At 33.2% G+C, this 17,213-nt stretch overlaps 4 protein-coding genes across 4 annotated transcripts; 2 read left to right on the top strand and 2 right to left on the bottom strand.

Annotated features, from left to right (window-relative positions):
* Positions 1-606: 606 nt before the first annotated feature.
* On the top strand, positions 607-3,227 carry LOC145906814 (ribosomal protein S6 kinase beta-2-like). The gene has a single exon (XM_082994270.1). The coding sequence runs from the start codon at positions 627-629 to the stop codon at positions 2,142-2,144; it is 1,518 nt and encodes a 505-aa protein (XP_082850396.1). The 5' UTR covers positions 607-626; the 3' UTR covers positions 2,145-3,227.
* Positions 3,076-8,580, top strand: LOC145906813 (N(6)-adenosine-methyltransferase subunit METTL3-like). The gene is made up of 15 exons (XM_082994269.1): positions 3,076-3,346; positions 3,667-3,741; positions 3,805-3,917; positions 4,062-4,161; positions 4,268-4,379; positions 4,860-5,145; positions 5,414-5,522; positions 5,663-5,889; positions 5,987-6,100; positions 6,423-6,496; positions 6,604-6,642; positions 7,028-7,136; positions 7,232-7,297; positions 7,886-7,998; positions 8,394-8,580. Exons 1-15 carry the CDS (start codon positions 3,076-3,078, stop codon positions 8,518-8,520), a joined length of 1,935 nt encoding a protein of 644 aa, XP_082850395.1. The 3' UTR covers positions 8,521-8,580.
* Positions 8,581-8,951: 371 nt separating this feature from the next.
* LOC145907124 (arsenite methyltransferase-like) lies at positions 8,952-11,914 on the bottom strand. The gene is made up of 8 exons (XM_082994560.1): positions 11,857-11,914; positions 11,277-11,545; positions 10,784-10,920; positions 10,453-10,604; positions 9,949-10,080; positions 9,648-9,766; positions 9,184-9,324; positions 8,952-9,035 (listed from the first exon to the last, which is right to left on the bottom strand). The coding sequence occupies exons 1-8, from the start codon at positions 11,912-11,914 to the stop codon at positions 8,952-8,954; spliced, it is 1,092 nt and encodes a 363-aa protein (XP_082850686.1).
* A 378-nt stretch (positions 11,915-12,292) lies between these two features.
* Positions 12,293-17,109, bottom strand: LOC145905849 (arsenite methyltransferase-like). The gene is made up of 8 exons (XM_082993154.1): positions 16,953-17,109; positions 16,477-16,745; positions 16,050-16,186; positions 15,693-15,844; positions 15,390-15,521; positions 15,024-15,142; positions 14,039-14,173; positions 12,293-13,689 (listed from the first exon to the last, which is right to left on the bottom strand). The coding sequence occupies exons 1-8, from the start codon at positions 16,996-16,998 to the stop codon at positions 13,597-13,599; spliced, it is 1,083 nt and encodes a 360-aa protein (XP_082849280.1). The 5' UTR covers positions 16,999-17,109; the 3' UTR covers positions 12,293-13,596.
* Between the last annotated feature and the right edge of the window lie 104 nt (positions 17,110-17,213).

Here is a 17,213-nt window from a genome sequence, read left to right as displayed (position 1 = left end):
CAAATCATGCCCGGACCTCGTGATTTACATTCGTGGCAGGGTATTTTATGATTCTTTGTTCGCGTTTGCGATTGTTGTGAAGATTTTGTTCGTTGGGTGGCAACCAAAAAGTAGGACCTAACATAGAAAATTCCTACCAAGTAACTGCAGATAAAGTTAAGTTAAAAAACGACAATAAAATACTAATCAGGACAAATTCAAATTAGGCTTACGAGAAGTGGATTTGGCTGCGCTTTAAGGACACAAAGGAAGTTTAGAAACCTGATTAGGGAGATTTATCTTCTAAATTTTATTAAATTGGAAGGAGGACCAATCCACCAAAATGCCCAAAGTAAATAAAAATGCCTGGTTTAATTAGGGTTAGGGAAAACTTATTGTGGGTTTTGTACTGACGGGGGATTTATAATTCTGTCCTGTTAAACACAAAACTATGCTGTAATTAACTAGTACTGCATTGGATTTTATCCTAATCATCTTTATTTGTGCAACTTCCAATTTATTGGTATAAATTTAGAAATGTGTAGGTTGCATTAAATTCATCTATAAATATGCTACAGACACAAAAGCAGTATTTATTGAGATATTGACTATTTGTTTTTTAGTTTGTTGTAGTTGTTGCAGCAAAAATGGCTGGTGTTTTTGATTTGGATCTGGACACTGAAATCGTGTCGGACAATGACCTTGATGACAATTATGAAAACAATGATAACATGGCTGAAGATTTAATGAATGAAGATGAATTGGAGACAATTGACCTGAATGAAAAAGTTGTAAACAAAGGAACAGAAAAAATTGGGCCCCACTGCTTTCAGCTTCTTAAAGTGCTTGGGAAAGGTGGTTATGGAAAAGTATTTCAAGTGAGGAAAATGACTGAACCAGATGGGGGCAAAATTTTTGCCATGAAAGTTCTGAAAAAGGCTTCCATTGTTCGTAACCAAAAGGACACAGCTCATACAAAGGCAGAAAGAAATATTTTGGAAGATGTTAAACACCCCTTTATTGTTGACCTCAAGTTTGCCTTCCAAACTGGCGGCAAACTGTACCTAATCTTGGAATACTTAAGTGGAGGGGAACTTTTCATGCATCTTGAACGAGAGGGAATTTTTATGGAAGATATGGCGTGCTTTTACCTTGCTGAAATAACTCTTGCTTTGGGCCATCTACACAGCAAAGGTATAATTTACCGAGATCTAAAACCTGAAAATATACTTCTTGACATGACAGGCCATATTAAGTTGACTGATTTTGGTTTGTGCAAAGAGTCTATCCACGAAGGGGCCATGACCCATACTTTTTGTGGCACTATTGAGTACATGGCTCCTGAAGTGCTGACCAGGTCTGGCCATAACCAAGCTGTGGACTGGTGGAGTCTGGGTGCGCTCATGTTTGATATGCTAAACGGGGCACCCCCATTTACCGCAGAAAACAGGAAGAAGACAATTGAAAAAGTTTTGCGTGGAAAACTAACTTTGCCACCCTACCTTACCCCTGATGCAAAAGATATTCTAAAGAAGCTACTGAAACGTCATGCCCCATCAAGGCTTGGATCATCTTTGGAAGATGACAAAGCAGTAAGAAGACATCCATTTTTTAAACAGATCAATTGGGAGCACCTGCTTGCTAGAAAGGTGGAGCCTCCATTTAAACCGCCACTGAAAGGTGAGGAAGATGTCAGTTTGTTTGACACAAAGTTTACCAAACAATCCCCAGTTGACAGTCCTGATAACTGTCCGCTGTCTGAAAGTGCCAACCAGGTGTTCCAAGGTTTTACCTATGTTGCACCTTCTGTCCTTGAAAGTATCAGCGAGCATTTCGTTCAGCCAAAAATTAGGTCCCCAAGGAGGGTGACACCTTTAAGTCCAATGAAAACAGACAATCCATGGCAGTCACAGACCATAGTTCATGACGCTAGTGCCACAGATATGGATTGTACACCTGTGGTTGTCACGACAACACACGCTGCTGTGTCCTCCAATAAAACTGGTTTTGCCTCATTTGCTAGTGGTGGTTCAAATTTTAGTCAAGCCACTTCTCATACCATCGGCACTGAAAAAAGCCCTCCGATTATGGTACGAAACTCTGCAACTGAACTAAATGGAAAACAAGCGCACAAAAACAAAAAGCACCGCAATTTGTTTCAATAAACTTTGCAAGGTGTTGGCATTATGGTTCATGTGACATATATCTGGCTATGTAAAAATTTTTGTTTGCTGATGATGTCACATGACTGCATATTTTTGTATACATGTGATAGTGCCCATGTTTTTCTGACTAGTATTTATTGATTGAAACTGTCTTGTTTTTTGTTGTTTTAAACAAGTTTTAATTTTTAGAAACGCATATTTTAGGCAATTGTTTGAACTCTACATGATGCATACATTTCAAAACCTTCAATATTGCTGCAAAAATTACAATATTTACTATTTATTGTCGTAGAGCTATTTATTTTAATGTTGTCTGTTTCAACATTAACCAACGTATATAATTCCCATAATTCATAAAACCACATAAAATATGTTAAAATGCAAGCTTACTTTTTTTAAATTTTTTCACTTGTCAGTCTCAGTCAAATAGTTCTAAAACTTAATTACTTTCAATCCCTTTTTTGAAATGATTTACACTACTGCGGCATTTTTCTGCAGTTTGTATTTACTTTCCAGTATGCTTGGGGTTGTTTTTTTCAACATGCACAACTGTTTTCTGAACAGCAAAGCTAGTTTTAAATATGCCACTGTTTAAAAACAACCAGTTTGAACAGTTGTTTGCTGGTACTGTAATCACCAATTTCTTGTACAGAAGTAGTATCATGTGCTTTGTTCGCAAACCAAAATAAGGCCATCATATGTTTTTCAGTGATTGTGTGCCTATTAAAATGCGTAAAATTGTTCATATTTGTTTTTGTTTCACTGTTTAAAACTAATGTAAATGAACATGTGATAATGTAATGCAAAAATACAACTTGTGCCTTTTATCATAAAAAGCAACATTAACAATTAATTGTTAACTGTTTCATATTTGTTTTTTCTTGTGATTGCCTAGTGGATATTGGGTACCCATGACAAGTAAAATAATACCATGTCTGGATTCAGACAATTCTTTTTTATCTCTTTTAAACCAGCTACCACAATGAATAATCTTTGTTCTTTTCCTAATTTTGTCCTTCAAGTCTTGTTTATTGTTTCTTCTTTCGCAAAAATAAAACAGCCTTTTCAGGTTTTGAGGTTTAACCTTGTGTTTGTCCTTGCTGCTAAAATGTCCTCTGAAACATGGAAAAATATTCAGGAAAACAAAAGAAAACTGGATAATTTTCGTGAGAAATTGCAGAAAAGACGAAAAGAAAGGAAAGGTTGGTTTCAGTATAGGACTCTGCTTGATGTTGTTTGCAAGTGTACTGTAGTGTTTTGCAGTCTTGTGTGTTTTTGGTTACTTCATTGTTGCAAACTCCCACAATAGTGTTAGGACTTCATATTTTTTGCCAAAGGGATCAAGAATGTAAAAAGTAGTTGCAAGCAAAAATGTTTTTGAATAAGTGGCTTTGCATAATTTGTTTACATGTGCAAGGCATGGTGAGGGTACTTTTCTGAAAAACAGCTATGTCCCCATTTGTGCTACAGATGCAAATATTTTTAAAATCTATATTGCCAAACACATTGTGTGTCTTTACAGACGTGTTGTCTGGTGTCAAAGATGAGACAGAAAAACATGTTGTTGATAAAACTGAACCCTGCAGTAAGGATGAAGGTAAGTACAGCAGTTTTCCTGTATGTCACCATATGAATGTGAAAATTGTTTTCTTTTTGCAAGATGTGATTATGCAAATTGACCCATATGTTGAGAAACTTCTTCAAGAATACTTGTGCTTATCCAGTCTGAACTTTCCATTGAATTCTGATGCAGTTATGAAAGGAGTTAACGAGGTATATATAAAATTTAGATTTATGCATTTCCATGGTATGAATTACTCCTAATGTTGGCATAGGTCACAATCTCTGTACAGGTTTTGTTGTTAACCAATGTGTATTTAAACCCTGTTTGTTGAAAAATTATTCAAATCTATTCAGAAAATGTTAAACAAAGGCCCCACAAAAAGTAAAGCCAGCTTGTTGCAAATTGAATTCCTACTACAGAAGTTAGCTGCCCAACAACTAGTGGTAATTTCAAGTAAGTTATTTTGTATGACGGAAGTTAAATACATTTCATGGTGAATTAAACCTTCATAAAAGTCCACCAAAATACTAGGCAAAAACACATTATTGCTTCTTTTTAGGTGGTGGTTCAACTACAGAAATAGTTTCCATTGAGCAAGAAAAGCTTTCAGTATTAGCTGACAAAAATCAGTTGTTGCAAAATGAGTCCGACGACACAAAACTGGTGAAAAAGTGAGTGACCCTGTTAACTTTCACACATGTTCATCCCTTAGAAGAATGTTGAGTTGGATTCCAGTTTTACACTTATTGTAATCGGTTTCATCAAGACTGCAGATCATCTGACAACACATTTATAAATTTGTATCGACACAAGAGATGAAGCAATAACCACTCTTTATCAAAGTCTAGTTGGATCTTCGGCTCAAGACGCGATCGTGTGGACATTTCAATCAGTGTTAGACGCCGCCATCGAAATAATGTGCGCCCAACGGCAAAATATCAACAGAAGGGAAACATTGTGTGCAATGTTTCTACCCCTGCATCTGCACAGCTGATTGTCTTGCTAGTTAAATTGCCAGCGGACAATTCCACTTATGAGTGACTTTGTAGTCTGTATCAATCTGTTGGGACCAAATTTGATACAAACCCCTCTAAAGCTGGTGTGATGAAACCTGGTTCTTTTTTATTTACTTCTATGTTTACTTTTTTCAGAAAGGATCATAATAAGGAAAGAAGAACCAGCAAATCTGCTCCAAAGAGACCGCCAAGTGGTCACTTAAGTGATGAGCGAACATCAGGCAGAAGCAAAACTGCTAAAAGTGAACATTCAAAATCTGCTTCCTCCGAATTGGATGACATTGAAGCTTTGCTATCCATGAAAACAGCCAAGGAACAAGACTCGAACAGAGTGACCGATGAAATACAAGAATTGTTGAGGACTGCATCAGCTAAAGAACTCTCACTTGCTGAAAAGTTCAGGTCTTTGGGTGGACCCCAGGTAATTAATTACAACACAAATCAATGCATTTTCTATTTTACAAAGCTCTAATTTTTAATAAATTAACATATGCTGGTGTATGTTGCATTTTCTGTTATTAGCAGTGCATGAAATAAAAGCCTGCTTTACACCATGTATGTGTATCTGGTTTAGGTTAACAGGGTCTGTTCCTTTTTTGAGATCAACGAAAATTAAATTGCTTTACGCTGTTATGACGTTTATATTTTATTGAAACATAATAATTTAAAAATTCACTTTTTTACTGAAGGTGAGAGAATTTTGTCCGCATGCAACGAGGGAAGAATGTTTGAGACACAACAAATCCCACTCAGCTTGCCAAAAACTTCACTTTAGAAAAATCCTCAAACCCCACACAGGTTTGGTCTTAAAAAAAACTAAACTGAAATAACTTCATGTGAACCTGACTCAGTAACCTGTATATGAAAACGAAAAGGTCCATATTGTAGAAAACATAGACATGTTTTGTTGGAGATGAGTTAACTTTGTACAAATTCAGATGAGTCTTTGGGAGATTGTTCTTTTCTGAACACTTGCTTCCATATGGACACGTGCAAATATGTTCACTATGAAATTGACTATCGTGGAACTGATCTTGATCCCAGAAAGCAAAGGAAAAGTGGAAAGCGACGTGATGAAAACTTCATGCAATCCTCACAACAGGATTTATTGCCAAAGTTTGCATCAGATGAAGATTATCTCAGCAGAAAAATGTTGCCACCCCAGGTAAATAATCCCATCAGTAGCTTATAACTAACAATCATTGAGAATAATTTTTGCGTATGTACAAAACTAAAGTTTAACTGGATATCGTGTTTTACAGTGGATTAATTGTGATATTCGCTACCTTGACGTCTCTGTGTTGGGGAAATTTTCTGTGATAATGGCTGACCCCCCTTGGGATATTCACATGGAATTGCCATATGGCACAATGCAGGTAAAGAGAAAGATTTACTTTGTGAGATGTACTCTATATCATATGGGTATGGTAATGACCATCGTTTTTGTGTACAATGTATGTTTCTTTGGAAAATAATATTCTTCCACCATAGAAGTTTTCCAGCTACAACCAATGGTTCTTGAACATCAAATAAATACCGAACTTCACATTTGGCTAAATACTAATATTTTGTTAAATATGTAGCTTATTTAAATTGTTTCAATTCCCTTATTGTTTCACATACACTAAACATACCAAAATCTTTATAAATGTTACCACATAAATTTAGCCAAAATATTTTTTCAATCTTCACACATAGGATGAGGAAATGCGTGCTATGAGAATTCAAGATTTATCCGATGATGGATTAATGTTTCTATGGGTTACTGGGAGGTAATTTGAAACAAGTTTTTGTTGAATGTAGTTTTTGCTTTATGACCTTACAAAAAACTTTTTCATCGCAATTTAAAAAAATTAATAACTGTTTGTTTTTGAAACAGGGCAATGGAACTTGGACGTCACTTATTTGACATCTGGGGGTAAGAATGTATTTTTATGCAGACCTCTTAGATTATACCTTTGCCTTTAGCATTTATAGGTTGCTCAGTGTATGGCATTCACAATTGGGATTAAGACAAGTAATAGGTGGTTATTAAATAATAGCCCAAGGCAATTTATGGTTTTGGCCAGTAATAAACGTATAATCTGCAACTTTTCCTCTTTAACATTGCTTGCAGAAAATGTTAAATAACAAACAAAATCAATAACATTTTTCTATGGCAACAAAAACTTAAATAGTATCGAATATGCCAAACAAGTGTCTTAAACTAATTGATTGTTGTTTTATGGCTAAAAAAATTGTGATTTTTAAACTTCATTTCATATTCAGGTATGTTTTGTTTTAAAAATTCAAAATTTGTAAAGGTATAAACGATGTGATGAACTGATCTGGGTAAAAACCAACCAACTGCAGAGATTGATAAGAACTGGTCGTACTGGGCATTGGATCAACCATGGAAAAGAACATTGCTTGGTAAAATGATATCCGTTAAACTTAAACGATTAAATAGACAACTACATATGGAGTTATGGATTTACCTACACCAAGCCTTCATTGTTCTGCATTAGATTGGAATTAAAGGAAACCCCAAAGGAATCAACCGCCGCCTGGACTGTGATGTCTTGGTTGCTGAGGTATGTTAATAAATACACACGATGGTATTGTTGAAAAAGAATATTGACTTATTTAACAAAAATATTTGTGAAGTTGGAAGTTTATAGCATTAGTTCCAAAACTGTAAGCAGTGCCTTGGTGCATCGTTTAAAAGATGATTGTTTTATAATCTCTGATTGTGACAAGTCAACACACAATACCATAAAAACGGTCCAAGAAGTTTCTTTCATGTTCAGATTTTTACGTTTGCTCAAATTTGGAACAAATCTCTTCATCATGCCTTCAAAATGTGTTGCCTGCATTAAAGTTTGAGACACACTATCATAGACCATAGGGATAAAATCTGTAATCAACAATAAATATGTGCTAAAAACATCTGCAAAGGCAAATCATAACTTTGTTTTTCAAATTTATGAACTGTCCAACAATATTGTTTGTTGTTGAGACTTTGATGCCATGTTTTGGTTTTTATTCATTCATTATTTGGTTTATTTTTGCCCAGTATTTCAGCAATAGAAAGATGGGGAATGCGAGAGTATGGGCAGGGGGACGTTGGATTAACCTTTTATCTCTATGTTATTTTTGTGGCATTTTTCGTTTACATCCAGGTGAGAGACACCAGCCATAAACCAGATGAAATATATGGAATAATAGAAAGGCTGTCACCTGGAACAAGAAAACTGGAACTTTTTGGACGAATGCACAACATCCAACCTAACTGGTAATTGTGATCTATAAGAAATATATCTGTACAATGTTGATAAACGTAGATAATAAATGTGCAATATCAACCTGTAACTGTGGAACATTATCAGTAACAGTAAAGATTTTTTTGTTTAGGGAATTTATGAAAATCTTTGTGCCTCCCCTTCAAAAAACCTTGGCAATCAACAACAATGACCTAATAATATTCTAATACTATTTTTTTTAGAAGAGGATTTGTTTGTCATACTGCAATGTGTATATTCTAGACAGGCTAGCTTGTAAAAAACAAACTTATTAATTTTTTTTACTTTCTTGTGTAATGATCATCATGACGACAAATTACCTTTTTTCCTATATATTATTTTCATGCGCATGTTTTAAAAAATCCAAACAAACAAATTTGTGCTTCAGGGTGACTTTGGGAAACCAGTTGGATGGTGTCCACTTAGCTGAGTACGATACAGTTACCAAGTTCAAGGAAAAATATCCTGATGGAATTGTAACCAAACCCAAACCATCAAATGAAATCACAATTTAAATTTTTTTTTTCTGCTTCAACTTTACACTGCCATTTTTATTTCTTAATACAAAATAGTTGCTGAAATGTGTTGATTGAATAAATATAGAATAGTGGATCACTTACTATAAATGTAGCACAGAAAGTAGTAATTTAGTCAGTGTATGCAGGTATAAAATGTTGGAAATTTTCCTTCAGCTAACAGAAGTGCTGAAATGCACTAAAATAATTACAGCTATTAATTAACAAAAAAAGCCACAACCAGCGACTCTGATATAACAGTTTCACAAAATTTCTGTATTAATGTTTAGTAACAAAGAAAATTGCATGTGGCAGAAATGCAAGGATTATTCATTTCCACAGAAAATTAACAATATCAGAAATTGTTTGATTAGTTTTGTTGCACAGAATATAAAACATAAAACAGTTAATCATTTGTAGGCAAAATCTTCTCAACAACATTTTGATTTTCCACTGCAGCATTTGCTGGTTACTTTTTGATCTATTGTCAGTTGAAAAGGATCATTTGTTGTAACCTGTTTGTTTTGAAATATTGACAAATAGTTTTATTTGTTTTGGAATTTGTGTATTCCATGTTTTGTTATTTTGCTACAATAAATTTTTAAAATTATATTCTTACTTGCACATTTTTGTTGGCTTAAATTGGACATTAGGTTTTCTTACCAGTACCTTCTCAACTTGGGCACAACGTGATGTTTTACCAAACTGAAAATGGTGTTTGAATCTTGATTCTTTTAAAATTGCTGATGTTGTTGCATCCACAATCATTGCTACATCTTTTTGGAATGTTAGATCATGATCAAACTGAATGCAAGTTTTATTTTCTTTTTAATATGTCCAAATTATATGGCTGAAAATATCAAGCAGACAGCTCCTAAGTATAATATCACAAATATTATGCATAAAAACATTGATTTCTTTAGCTTCACACAGAAACCCTAAATATGTTTACCATTCGACAGTCTGCTAGGAATTCTTGGTTCACTGATCCAGTAAAATTTTTATTACATTTTGGTAACCAAATTATATTTTCTGAAGAAAATACTTTTTACAATTTTGCCTTGAACGACTTCCCCCAATATTTTATTTGCACTATTTTCATTCACAAAGTTGTTTTTGTTTCTTACCTTGATCTCATTCTGATGGTCAGAAATAGAACCCAGGTAAGTCACCTTACTTGGTTCCTTTATAACACCTTGTGGCAGTTTAAAAAGTCTGTACACCACAGAAACGAACTTTGCCCCACCTAAAGCATTCAAATACACCCAAAACTTGGTTACAATTTGCTCTACTAATTATTTTTTATTTCAAATAAATACTTTTTTGATAAATTGAAATGAAGAAGTTTGTAATAGGCCAAGACATAATTTCCAACTTATCTAAGGTTGGATTTAAGCAACATAATGTTGTTTGAGCTTTGATACTTACTCAAAATATCTTTTAGTTCAGGTTTTTCCACTTTTATTGGTGTACAGGAAACCAGTCTTGGAGTTTCAAAACCAACTTGTTTGGCCAATTCATGAAGTTCAGTCCAACACAGAGCACCAGCCACACATTCACCTTTATACAAAAATTACTGACAAAAAAAAATTACATTCAACTTTATACAAAAATAGTTTGTTGCCAACGCTGCCAGGCATACTATTTAGTAATTAAAAGCTCTTCTGGCAAAAAGAAAAACATGGCGTTTGGGCGTTTTTACTTCATTATCCTGATGAAGGTTTGTTGTATAACAACCGAAACGTCGAACAAACAAGTTTTTTTTTTGCCAGAAGAGCTTTTAATTACTTATACAAAAATTACTGATATTTTTTAAGATAATTATTTCACAAAGTGCGATTTACATGTTTCAGATTTTTATAACTCAAATTTATAGAAAAACAACAAAAGATCTTGGTGTTTGATGACACAACAAAGGGTTTGCATTCATACCCCACAACAATTTGTGGCGTTTTATATCTTCAGAAAGAACTCGGTCAGAATAAACATCGCTAAAGTACAACTCTCCTCCTTCCTTTAACACTGTGAAAGCCTCTTTCAAGACTTCTTTTTTATCCTTGCACAAGTTAACTACACAGTTAGATCTGTTAAAACAGTTGTATTGACCTTTACTGTTTCTTATTTCTATTCGATTGGCCAAAATAGAAATTTATTTCCCATATAAAAACACAAGTTTTTATATTAGAAATGCGTAAAATGCCACAAATTGAAATGATTTTTTTTAACCTTTTTTAATTATTTTCTAATTGCAGTTGAAACTTACACAATGATATCAATTGATTCTCTTTGAATTCCAGCTTTTTGCAATTCTTCTATGTAGCCATGTACGAAAGCAACATTGGATTTAGGGAAACCGAACACTTCCCGGTGGAACTCCTTATACTTATTGGCAACTTCAAACTACAATTTAAACGAAATAAAATCTTTTTACCTCTTAAGTGGACATTTCAATTCATAGGCACCAAAGAAGATTCTTTGTAAGCAGATTGTTTTCACGGCAACTTAAAATTGCAGAAAAGTCAGATTTTGGATAAATTTTAAGAAATATTACCTTGTTTTAAGTTGGAAAAAGCATTTTCCCAAAACCAATAAAACTTCATCAAAGTTAAATTGTAGCTCTAATTAAAAACATTTAAGTATTTCTTTGTCAATTTTTTTTCGGGATTATACATCAATTTAGGTCGAAACATACTGACCATGATGGCAAATGCACAAGTGTCACAATTTATGCCAAATAATATAATAGAAGTACCAACCTGTTCTTTGGTCATGTCAATACCAGTAACAAACCCATTTTTCCCAACCAACTTAGCCAGGGCATAGCAATCACGACCACTGCCACTACCAAGGTCTAGGATCCTCATGCCTTCGAGGCAGTCAGGGATTACAATTCCACAACCATAGTACTTTGATACCACTTCATCATGAACCAAAGCAAGTGCTTCTTTCACTTGTTCGGGAAGTGGTTGTGATGGAGTTGTACAAGCTGGTGTTGCAAGGTCCTCAATGGATTGAAGGGTTTTTCCTGATCAATTTTCAACCAGCATTTGTGTCAATGTCATGATTTTTTTGTGTTTACTGTTCAGTAATGTTTCAAACTTGCAATTAACTTGTTCACCTTGCTTTTGTGTAATGTAATAACATATTTACATTAATACTGAAAAGGGGCATCCTGCCAGCACATTTTTTTATAAAAAAACAAACATAATTTGTGAAAAAAACAACATTTTAAATACTTAATCAATAACGATTGCATTTTTTAAAGGATTCGACTTTGTCTTATTTATTTTGATTCGACTTTGTCTTTATTAAAAAAGAAAAAAAAGTTATACTTGCCATAATACTCTTTGACACTTTCAACTATAGATGTAAACTCTTCATTTGATCCATTCATTTCGATGACTAGTAGTTTTGTTGCACGTACAATGTAAAGTCTTAACTTAATAATCTGTTCTTCTGGCAAAGATAAAACGTAAGTTTATTCACTGACGTTTCGCCTGTTATTCAACAAGGCTTCCTCAAGGTAATGTAAAGTCTGTTTGGTTTGGTTTCCGTATTTAAAGTCTCTGTCAATATTTGCTTTAATTGTTCCTTTTTTTTCTTGATTTGTTGTAGGCAAATTACAGCTTTTAAAGAGCTCGGCATGTAGCCACAAATGCATTTTGAAATTGTCACCTGAAATCGCCTGTTTATAACAGGCTAAACAGTCAAATGAAATGTATTAAACAAACCTGTCCACACTGAATACTTCAAAGTTAATCTTGGATAAAAATGATGAGTCAACAAATTTATTTAACAATGAACCACCACATTATATAACACACAAGCATTTCAAAAACCAAGTCATGACCAAAACCCGAAAGAAAAAAAAATCAAATCAAATTGTTATAATTACAGAAAACACAAAGCCTAAAATGTTTCTTGTTGTAATTTATGTCAATCATTTTCAGAATACAAAAAATATGCACACTGTACACAGGCTTTACATTTATCAAAAATTACAGTTCATATATAATAATATAACACATCCCAGCATTGTTATGTTATAGATAAATGTGTTTTAACACAATGTAAATTGTTCGCTTTTGTTATCATTTGACAAAAAAATATTGCTTTCACACAGTATCTTATAGTACTTTATATTCCACATTTCTTGACTTCTTTTATGTAACACAATAAACTTTTACAGTACTTGTATTTCTTATTTATATATCTAGTACTTAAAGAAGTCACATTAGTTAAAGTACGTACTCAAAGACAACAATTCTAGTCCACACAAATAGTACAATCGCTATAGTTGCATTAGTTAATGAACTTGGAACTGAATTACAGGAAGGCTGAAGCAAAACATGTAAAACTGTCAAAAATAAAGATTATTTCGATAAGGATTTTTCACCAGAACTTAAATAAAAACATTTTGGAAATTTGGAACATGAAGATGGCAATCAACTACAACTACATTATAATTGGACATCACATAATGAGGCGTTACATAAATTTCACTGTAGTTAAAACAAATAAAAGTGTAATGTAAAATGTGTACATAAAGATGTATTAAAATGCCTTTAGTTTGATGAATATGATTGAAATGCATGTGTATATTTAGTTTCATTGTGTAAACAATGCATGGGCGACTGATATTAATGACTAACTGCCAGTGAGGTTGAAAATCCAATATAATCTTCCAGAATTTGCATCTCTTGTGTGTCATTTACTTTTGTCAAGTTCCTTTGTTCATCAGGTTTTGTGTAATAATTGGTTGAGTATTAGTTAGGTGATGTATGTTCAAAAAGGCAGTTGTTTGGGGCATAGTTTGGATGATTTGTGTAAAAACAACATATCTTACTGAAATATGTGTCAAAATGTTGTGTAAATGCGTTAAAACATCTGCATGGCTGCATTAAACGTAGATCAAGCTTAAAAAGTCTAAAATATGAGACGTAGTCACAGGAAAATAACATACTATTTATAACAGTGATATAAGTGTGTACGTTGTGTGATATAAGTGTGTACGTTGTGTCATATAAGTGGTTTGTGTAAATTATTTAGTTAGTATATTGCAAGTATTTGGCAAAGTTAACAGCATTTAGATCCACAGCATGCTGATCCATTGGTCAAATCCTTCGGATCCATGTTGGCAAGAATTTCAAATGGATCCTCTTCAATCACCTATTGAACATTGCAAAAATATTTGTTGCATGTATGAGAGAAAATGCCACGAAATGGCTGCAATAATTAACCTGTGCATGTCAGTGTTGATCAAATGATTTGTTATTTTTAGACCAGCAACTTCAGCAAACTCAAGGAAGGGTAACAAACAATCAGCACCATGTTATTTTATTAAAGTAGAAATATAATAACCAGTTATTGTCTTAATTAAATAAAAGACACAAAATTACAATGCCAATAGGCAAAATTTATGTTTCTGCTTTAAATAAACATCATATACACTGAAGCTGACTGTCTGTTACTCTGACTGACATTTTGTATTTAAGTAAGTATTATTGAGTAATTGTACCTCTGGGGCACTTGCACAACATGGCGCTTGTTTGAACATAAAATCCTCCTTAAATCTTGAGTGCTGCAATATAGCTGTTGTACTTGGACTGATAGTTACAGGTTGCCCTTCAGAGAAAGTTGTATGACGATCAAACTAAAAAAAGATAAGTAATCTTCCATATGGGTAAACGAAATGTATTTAACACTTTTGAAATTTCTTTTTGATAAAAAGCAATAAAAACCACCTAAAAATTCTGCAGCCCAATTGTACACAAAATGTGAAAACGTTTTCAAAATTTTTACCCAAAAAATTTATAGTTTAAGAGTATAAAGTCTTTCTCATATGAGTGCAGCAAAGTCACCAAAGCAAGTGGTTACATACGTAGACAGGTAAAATGTTGAAGCAAAATTTAAAAACAATTTTAGGGCCCAATGATTTTTATAAAATCTTATCTAAAAAGGAATGAACAGAACAAAAAAAAACCAAGCTACCCTGACAGGCTGTCGATTGATAACAGTTTCTGTATAAAACTGAAAATATGGATCAAGCAAAGAGCTCTATAGATGATATAGCTCTGTACATAAAAACAACATAATATATCTGCCTAAAGAGGCATTATCAGTTTCTTTAACAAAGAAAAATATATTTCGCCCATCAAGGCATTATCAGATATGGTGTGTGATCGACAACCTGGCCAGAGCACCTTGGTTCCAACAGATCCAATTAGTTAACTTATTAACAAACAAAATTAACAAAATTAGGTGTTTCACATCAGTAGAATTTCAATTAATGTGAAATTTGTTGCTGTCTTTTTGTAAAATCATATGAGCTGGTCACTGATGTAACAAACTTAAAAGAAAAGCTGGCAGAGTATGTCAAGGAACCAGTAAAAAATTACCACAGAATGGTGGCTGATAAACACACAAAACAAGAGTTTTGAGAAAATTTTGTTTGGATATCAACCTTCCAGCATCAGACGTTTTTAGTCCAACTATTTTTTTACCTTTAATTGTTGCTCAAATCCAGTGATGGAACCATTGTAAATTACTTGACTCATTTCACGTTTGACATCAGAAGGAAGCTTAAAAAGTCGATATACCACTGAAGCAAACTTTGCATCACCTGAAGTTTCAACAAAACATAATGTAAAGTTAAACATAATAGTTTCTTGGACAACACTTGGACATAACAGTTTAACTCATAAAATAATAAAAAAAAAGTAAAAAAATTCTTCTGTTAACAAAACCTTTTATGCACTAGTTGCAGAAATTTTAAAGCAGGAAAGCATTAAATCAAAAGATAACCTGGACAATTTTCACTTTGTAAACTACATAAAAACACACATTGTCCACCAATTTTGTCATATTACCAACAACAGCTTTAAGTTCAGGCTTTTCAATTTCCAAACTGCTGCAAGTCACCACTCTTGGAACTTCAAAACCAATTTCACTTGCAAGTTGGTAAAGTGTTTTCCAATAGAGGGCTCCACTTACACATTCACCTGCAGCAATAAATGTGTAAGGAAAGGTTACAGCATTATTAACATTAAAAACTATTTACTTAATCATGAAGGGTTAATAAAAAATTATTCAATTTTTTTCTGTATTGCTTGCAAAAACACATTAAATTCAGTGGAAAAATAAAAATGTACAGAAAATAATTGTTAATAAACCCCAAAGAACTTGATGTTTTCGTATTTCCTCTGATAATTCTCTGTCAGCATAAACATCACTGAAGTAAACTTCCCCACCATGTTTTAACACTCGATATGCTTCTTCTAATACTCGTTTCTTGTCTTTGCAAAGATTGATCACACAGTTTGACCTTTAAATGAGTGACATGTAAATTTCTTGAATATTAAACAGTATTTTTCAAAGAAAAACAAGGAGCTTGCAAAAATCCCTATTTCAGAAAACTGCTAATTTTGTCCAAATTATTGTCACAATTTTGCAATTATTTTATGGGGATTAGAGATGCAGAAATTTATACTAGGATAGTATATAATTTAAATCAGGAAATATCAACATACACAATAATATCAACTGATTTATCAGCAATTCCAGCTTCTTGAAGATCCTCTATGTATCCTTTCACAAATGAAGTGTTTGGTTTGTCATAGTTGAAAGCATTTTGATGGAAGCCGATATATTTGTTGGCAACTTCAAGCTGCAAGATAAAACAAAACATGTTCCAGGTATATACCCTTTAAAGTTTGTGGTTGTCTTGTTACTTAAAGAAGGTTACATAAATCCAAACTATTCATCCAAAAATGAATTTAAGAAAAAAGTTTAGAAAAGTGTAATATTTTAGTTTTAATGTTAATTCTTAACAAGTCACAAACTTTTAAAAATTATTTAAAAATATTTAACAAACTAAAAAGAGAAAAACTGTAAACAAGTAATTTGTAATGCACACAAGAGTAATTTATAATGCACACAATAATTATCAAACAGAACCTGTTCATCCGTCATATCAATTCCAGTAACAAATCCAGTTTCTCCAACCAACTTAGCGATTGCGTAACAATCACGTCCACTGCCACTACCGAGATCAAGGACCTTCATCCCTTCAAGGCACTCAGGAACAGTCAAACCACAGCCATAATATTTTGCAACAACCTCATCGTTGATTAGTTTCAAGGCTTCTCTAACATGCTTCGGCATTCGCTGTGCAGGGGTTTTGCAAGCTGAAGTTTGAAGGTCGTCCGAGGTTTTAAGTTTTTTACCTTCAGAGAAGAATTTAAACAAAAAAGTTTGAAACAAGACCACAGAGGTGTTAGCATTTTATCACCAAGAAAAAAGTAAATTTAAGCAGAAAAACTGTATTCGCCTAATAAACTAAACTTTATAAACACAACAAAAAAACAAAGCAAGATTGCATGATGTTGAATATTGATAGTAAACAGAACAATTATGGTCAAAACCAAACTTACCATAATATTCCTTGACACTATCTGTGATCTCGGATCTGGCAGACATTTCATTTGGTTGGAGAATCACACAAGATTTTAACTATAGTTCTGTGACAGTTAACAGATTTTACAATTAAAACTTCAGCAAAATAGAAACTACCAAGAAGCATAATTTGGTTTCACTTTTTATGAAACACATAGTTTTTTTTATAAGCAAACTCCATAAAACTTGTTTGTCAACTTAGTACAGAACTGCAAGAATCAGAATACTCCTACAAAATT

This window comes from Ascidia mentula, chromosome 6, assembly GCF_947561715.1.
Source record: "Ascidia mentula chromosome 6, kaAscMent1.1, whole genome shotgun sequence".
NCBI classification, from domain to species: domain Eukaryota; kingdom Metazoa; phylum Chordata; class Ascidiacea; order Phlebobranchia; family Ascidiidae; genus Ascidia; species Ascidia mentula.
Note: the sequence above shows the minus strand (reverse complement) of the source record. Positions and strands in the feature narration are given on the sequence as shown.

Excerpts from the sequence above, each read along its gene's own strand:
- LOC145906814 (XM_082994270.1), top strand. The coding sequence starts at position 627 with ATGGCTGGTGTTTTTGATTTGGATCTGGACACTGAAATCGTGTCGGAC.
- LOC145906813 (XM_082994269.1), top strand. The coding sequence starts at position 3,076 with ATGTCTGGATTCAGACAATTCTTTTTTATCTCTTTTAAACCAGCTACC. Across the intron at positions 5,890-5,986 it reads GAAAAATGTTGCCACCCCAG|TGGATTAATTGTGATATTCG; the intron begins GTAAATAATCCC and ends CGTGTTTTACAG. Across the intron at positions 6,497-6,603 it reads TTTCTATGGGTTACTGGGAG|GGCAATGGAACTTGGACGTC; the intron begins GTAATTTGAAAC and ends TTTTTGAAACAG.
- LOC145907124 (XM_082994560.1), bottom strand. The coding sequence starts at position 11,914 with ATGAATGGATCAAATGAAGAGTTTACATCTATAGTTGAAAGTGTCAAA. Across the intron at positions 10,921-11,276 it reads TTGACATGACCAAAGAACAG|TTTGAAGTTGCCAATAAGTA; the intron begins GTTGGTACTTCT and ends TTTAAATTGTAG. Across the intron at positions 10,081-10,452 it reads ACGCCACAAATTGTTGTGGG|GTGAATGTGTGGCTGGTGCT; the intron begins GTATGAATGCAA and ends TTTTGTATAAAG.
- LOC145905849 (XM_082993154.1), bottom strand. The coding sequence starts at position 16,998 with ATGTCTGCCAGATCCGAGATCACAGATAGTGTCAAGGAATATTATG. Across the intron at positions 16,746-16,952 it reads TAGTGTCAAGGAATATTATG|GTAAAAAACTTAAAACCTCG; the intron begins GTAAGTTTGGTT and ends TCTTCTCTGAAG. Across the intron at positions 16,187-16,476 it reads TTGATATGACGGATGAACAG|CTTGAAGTTGCCAACAAATA; the intron begins GTTCTGTTTGAT and ends TTTATCTTGCAG.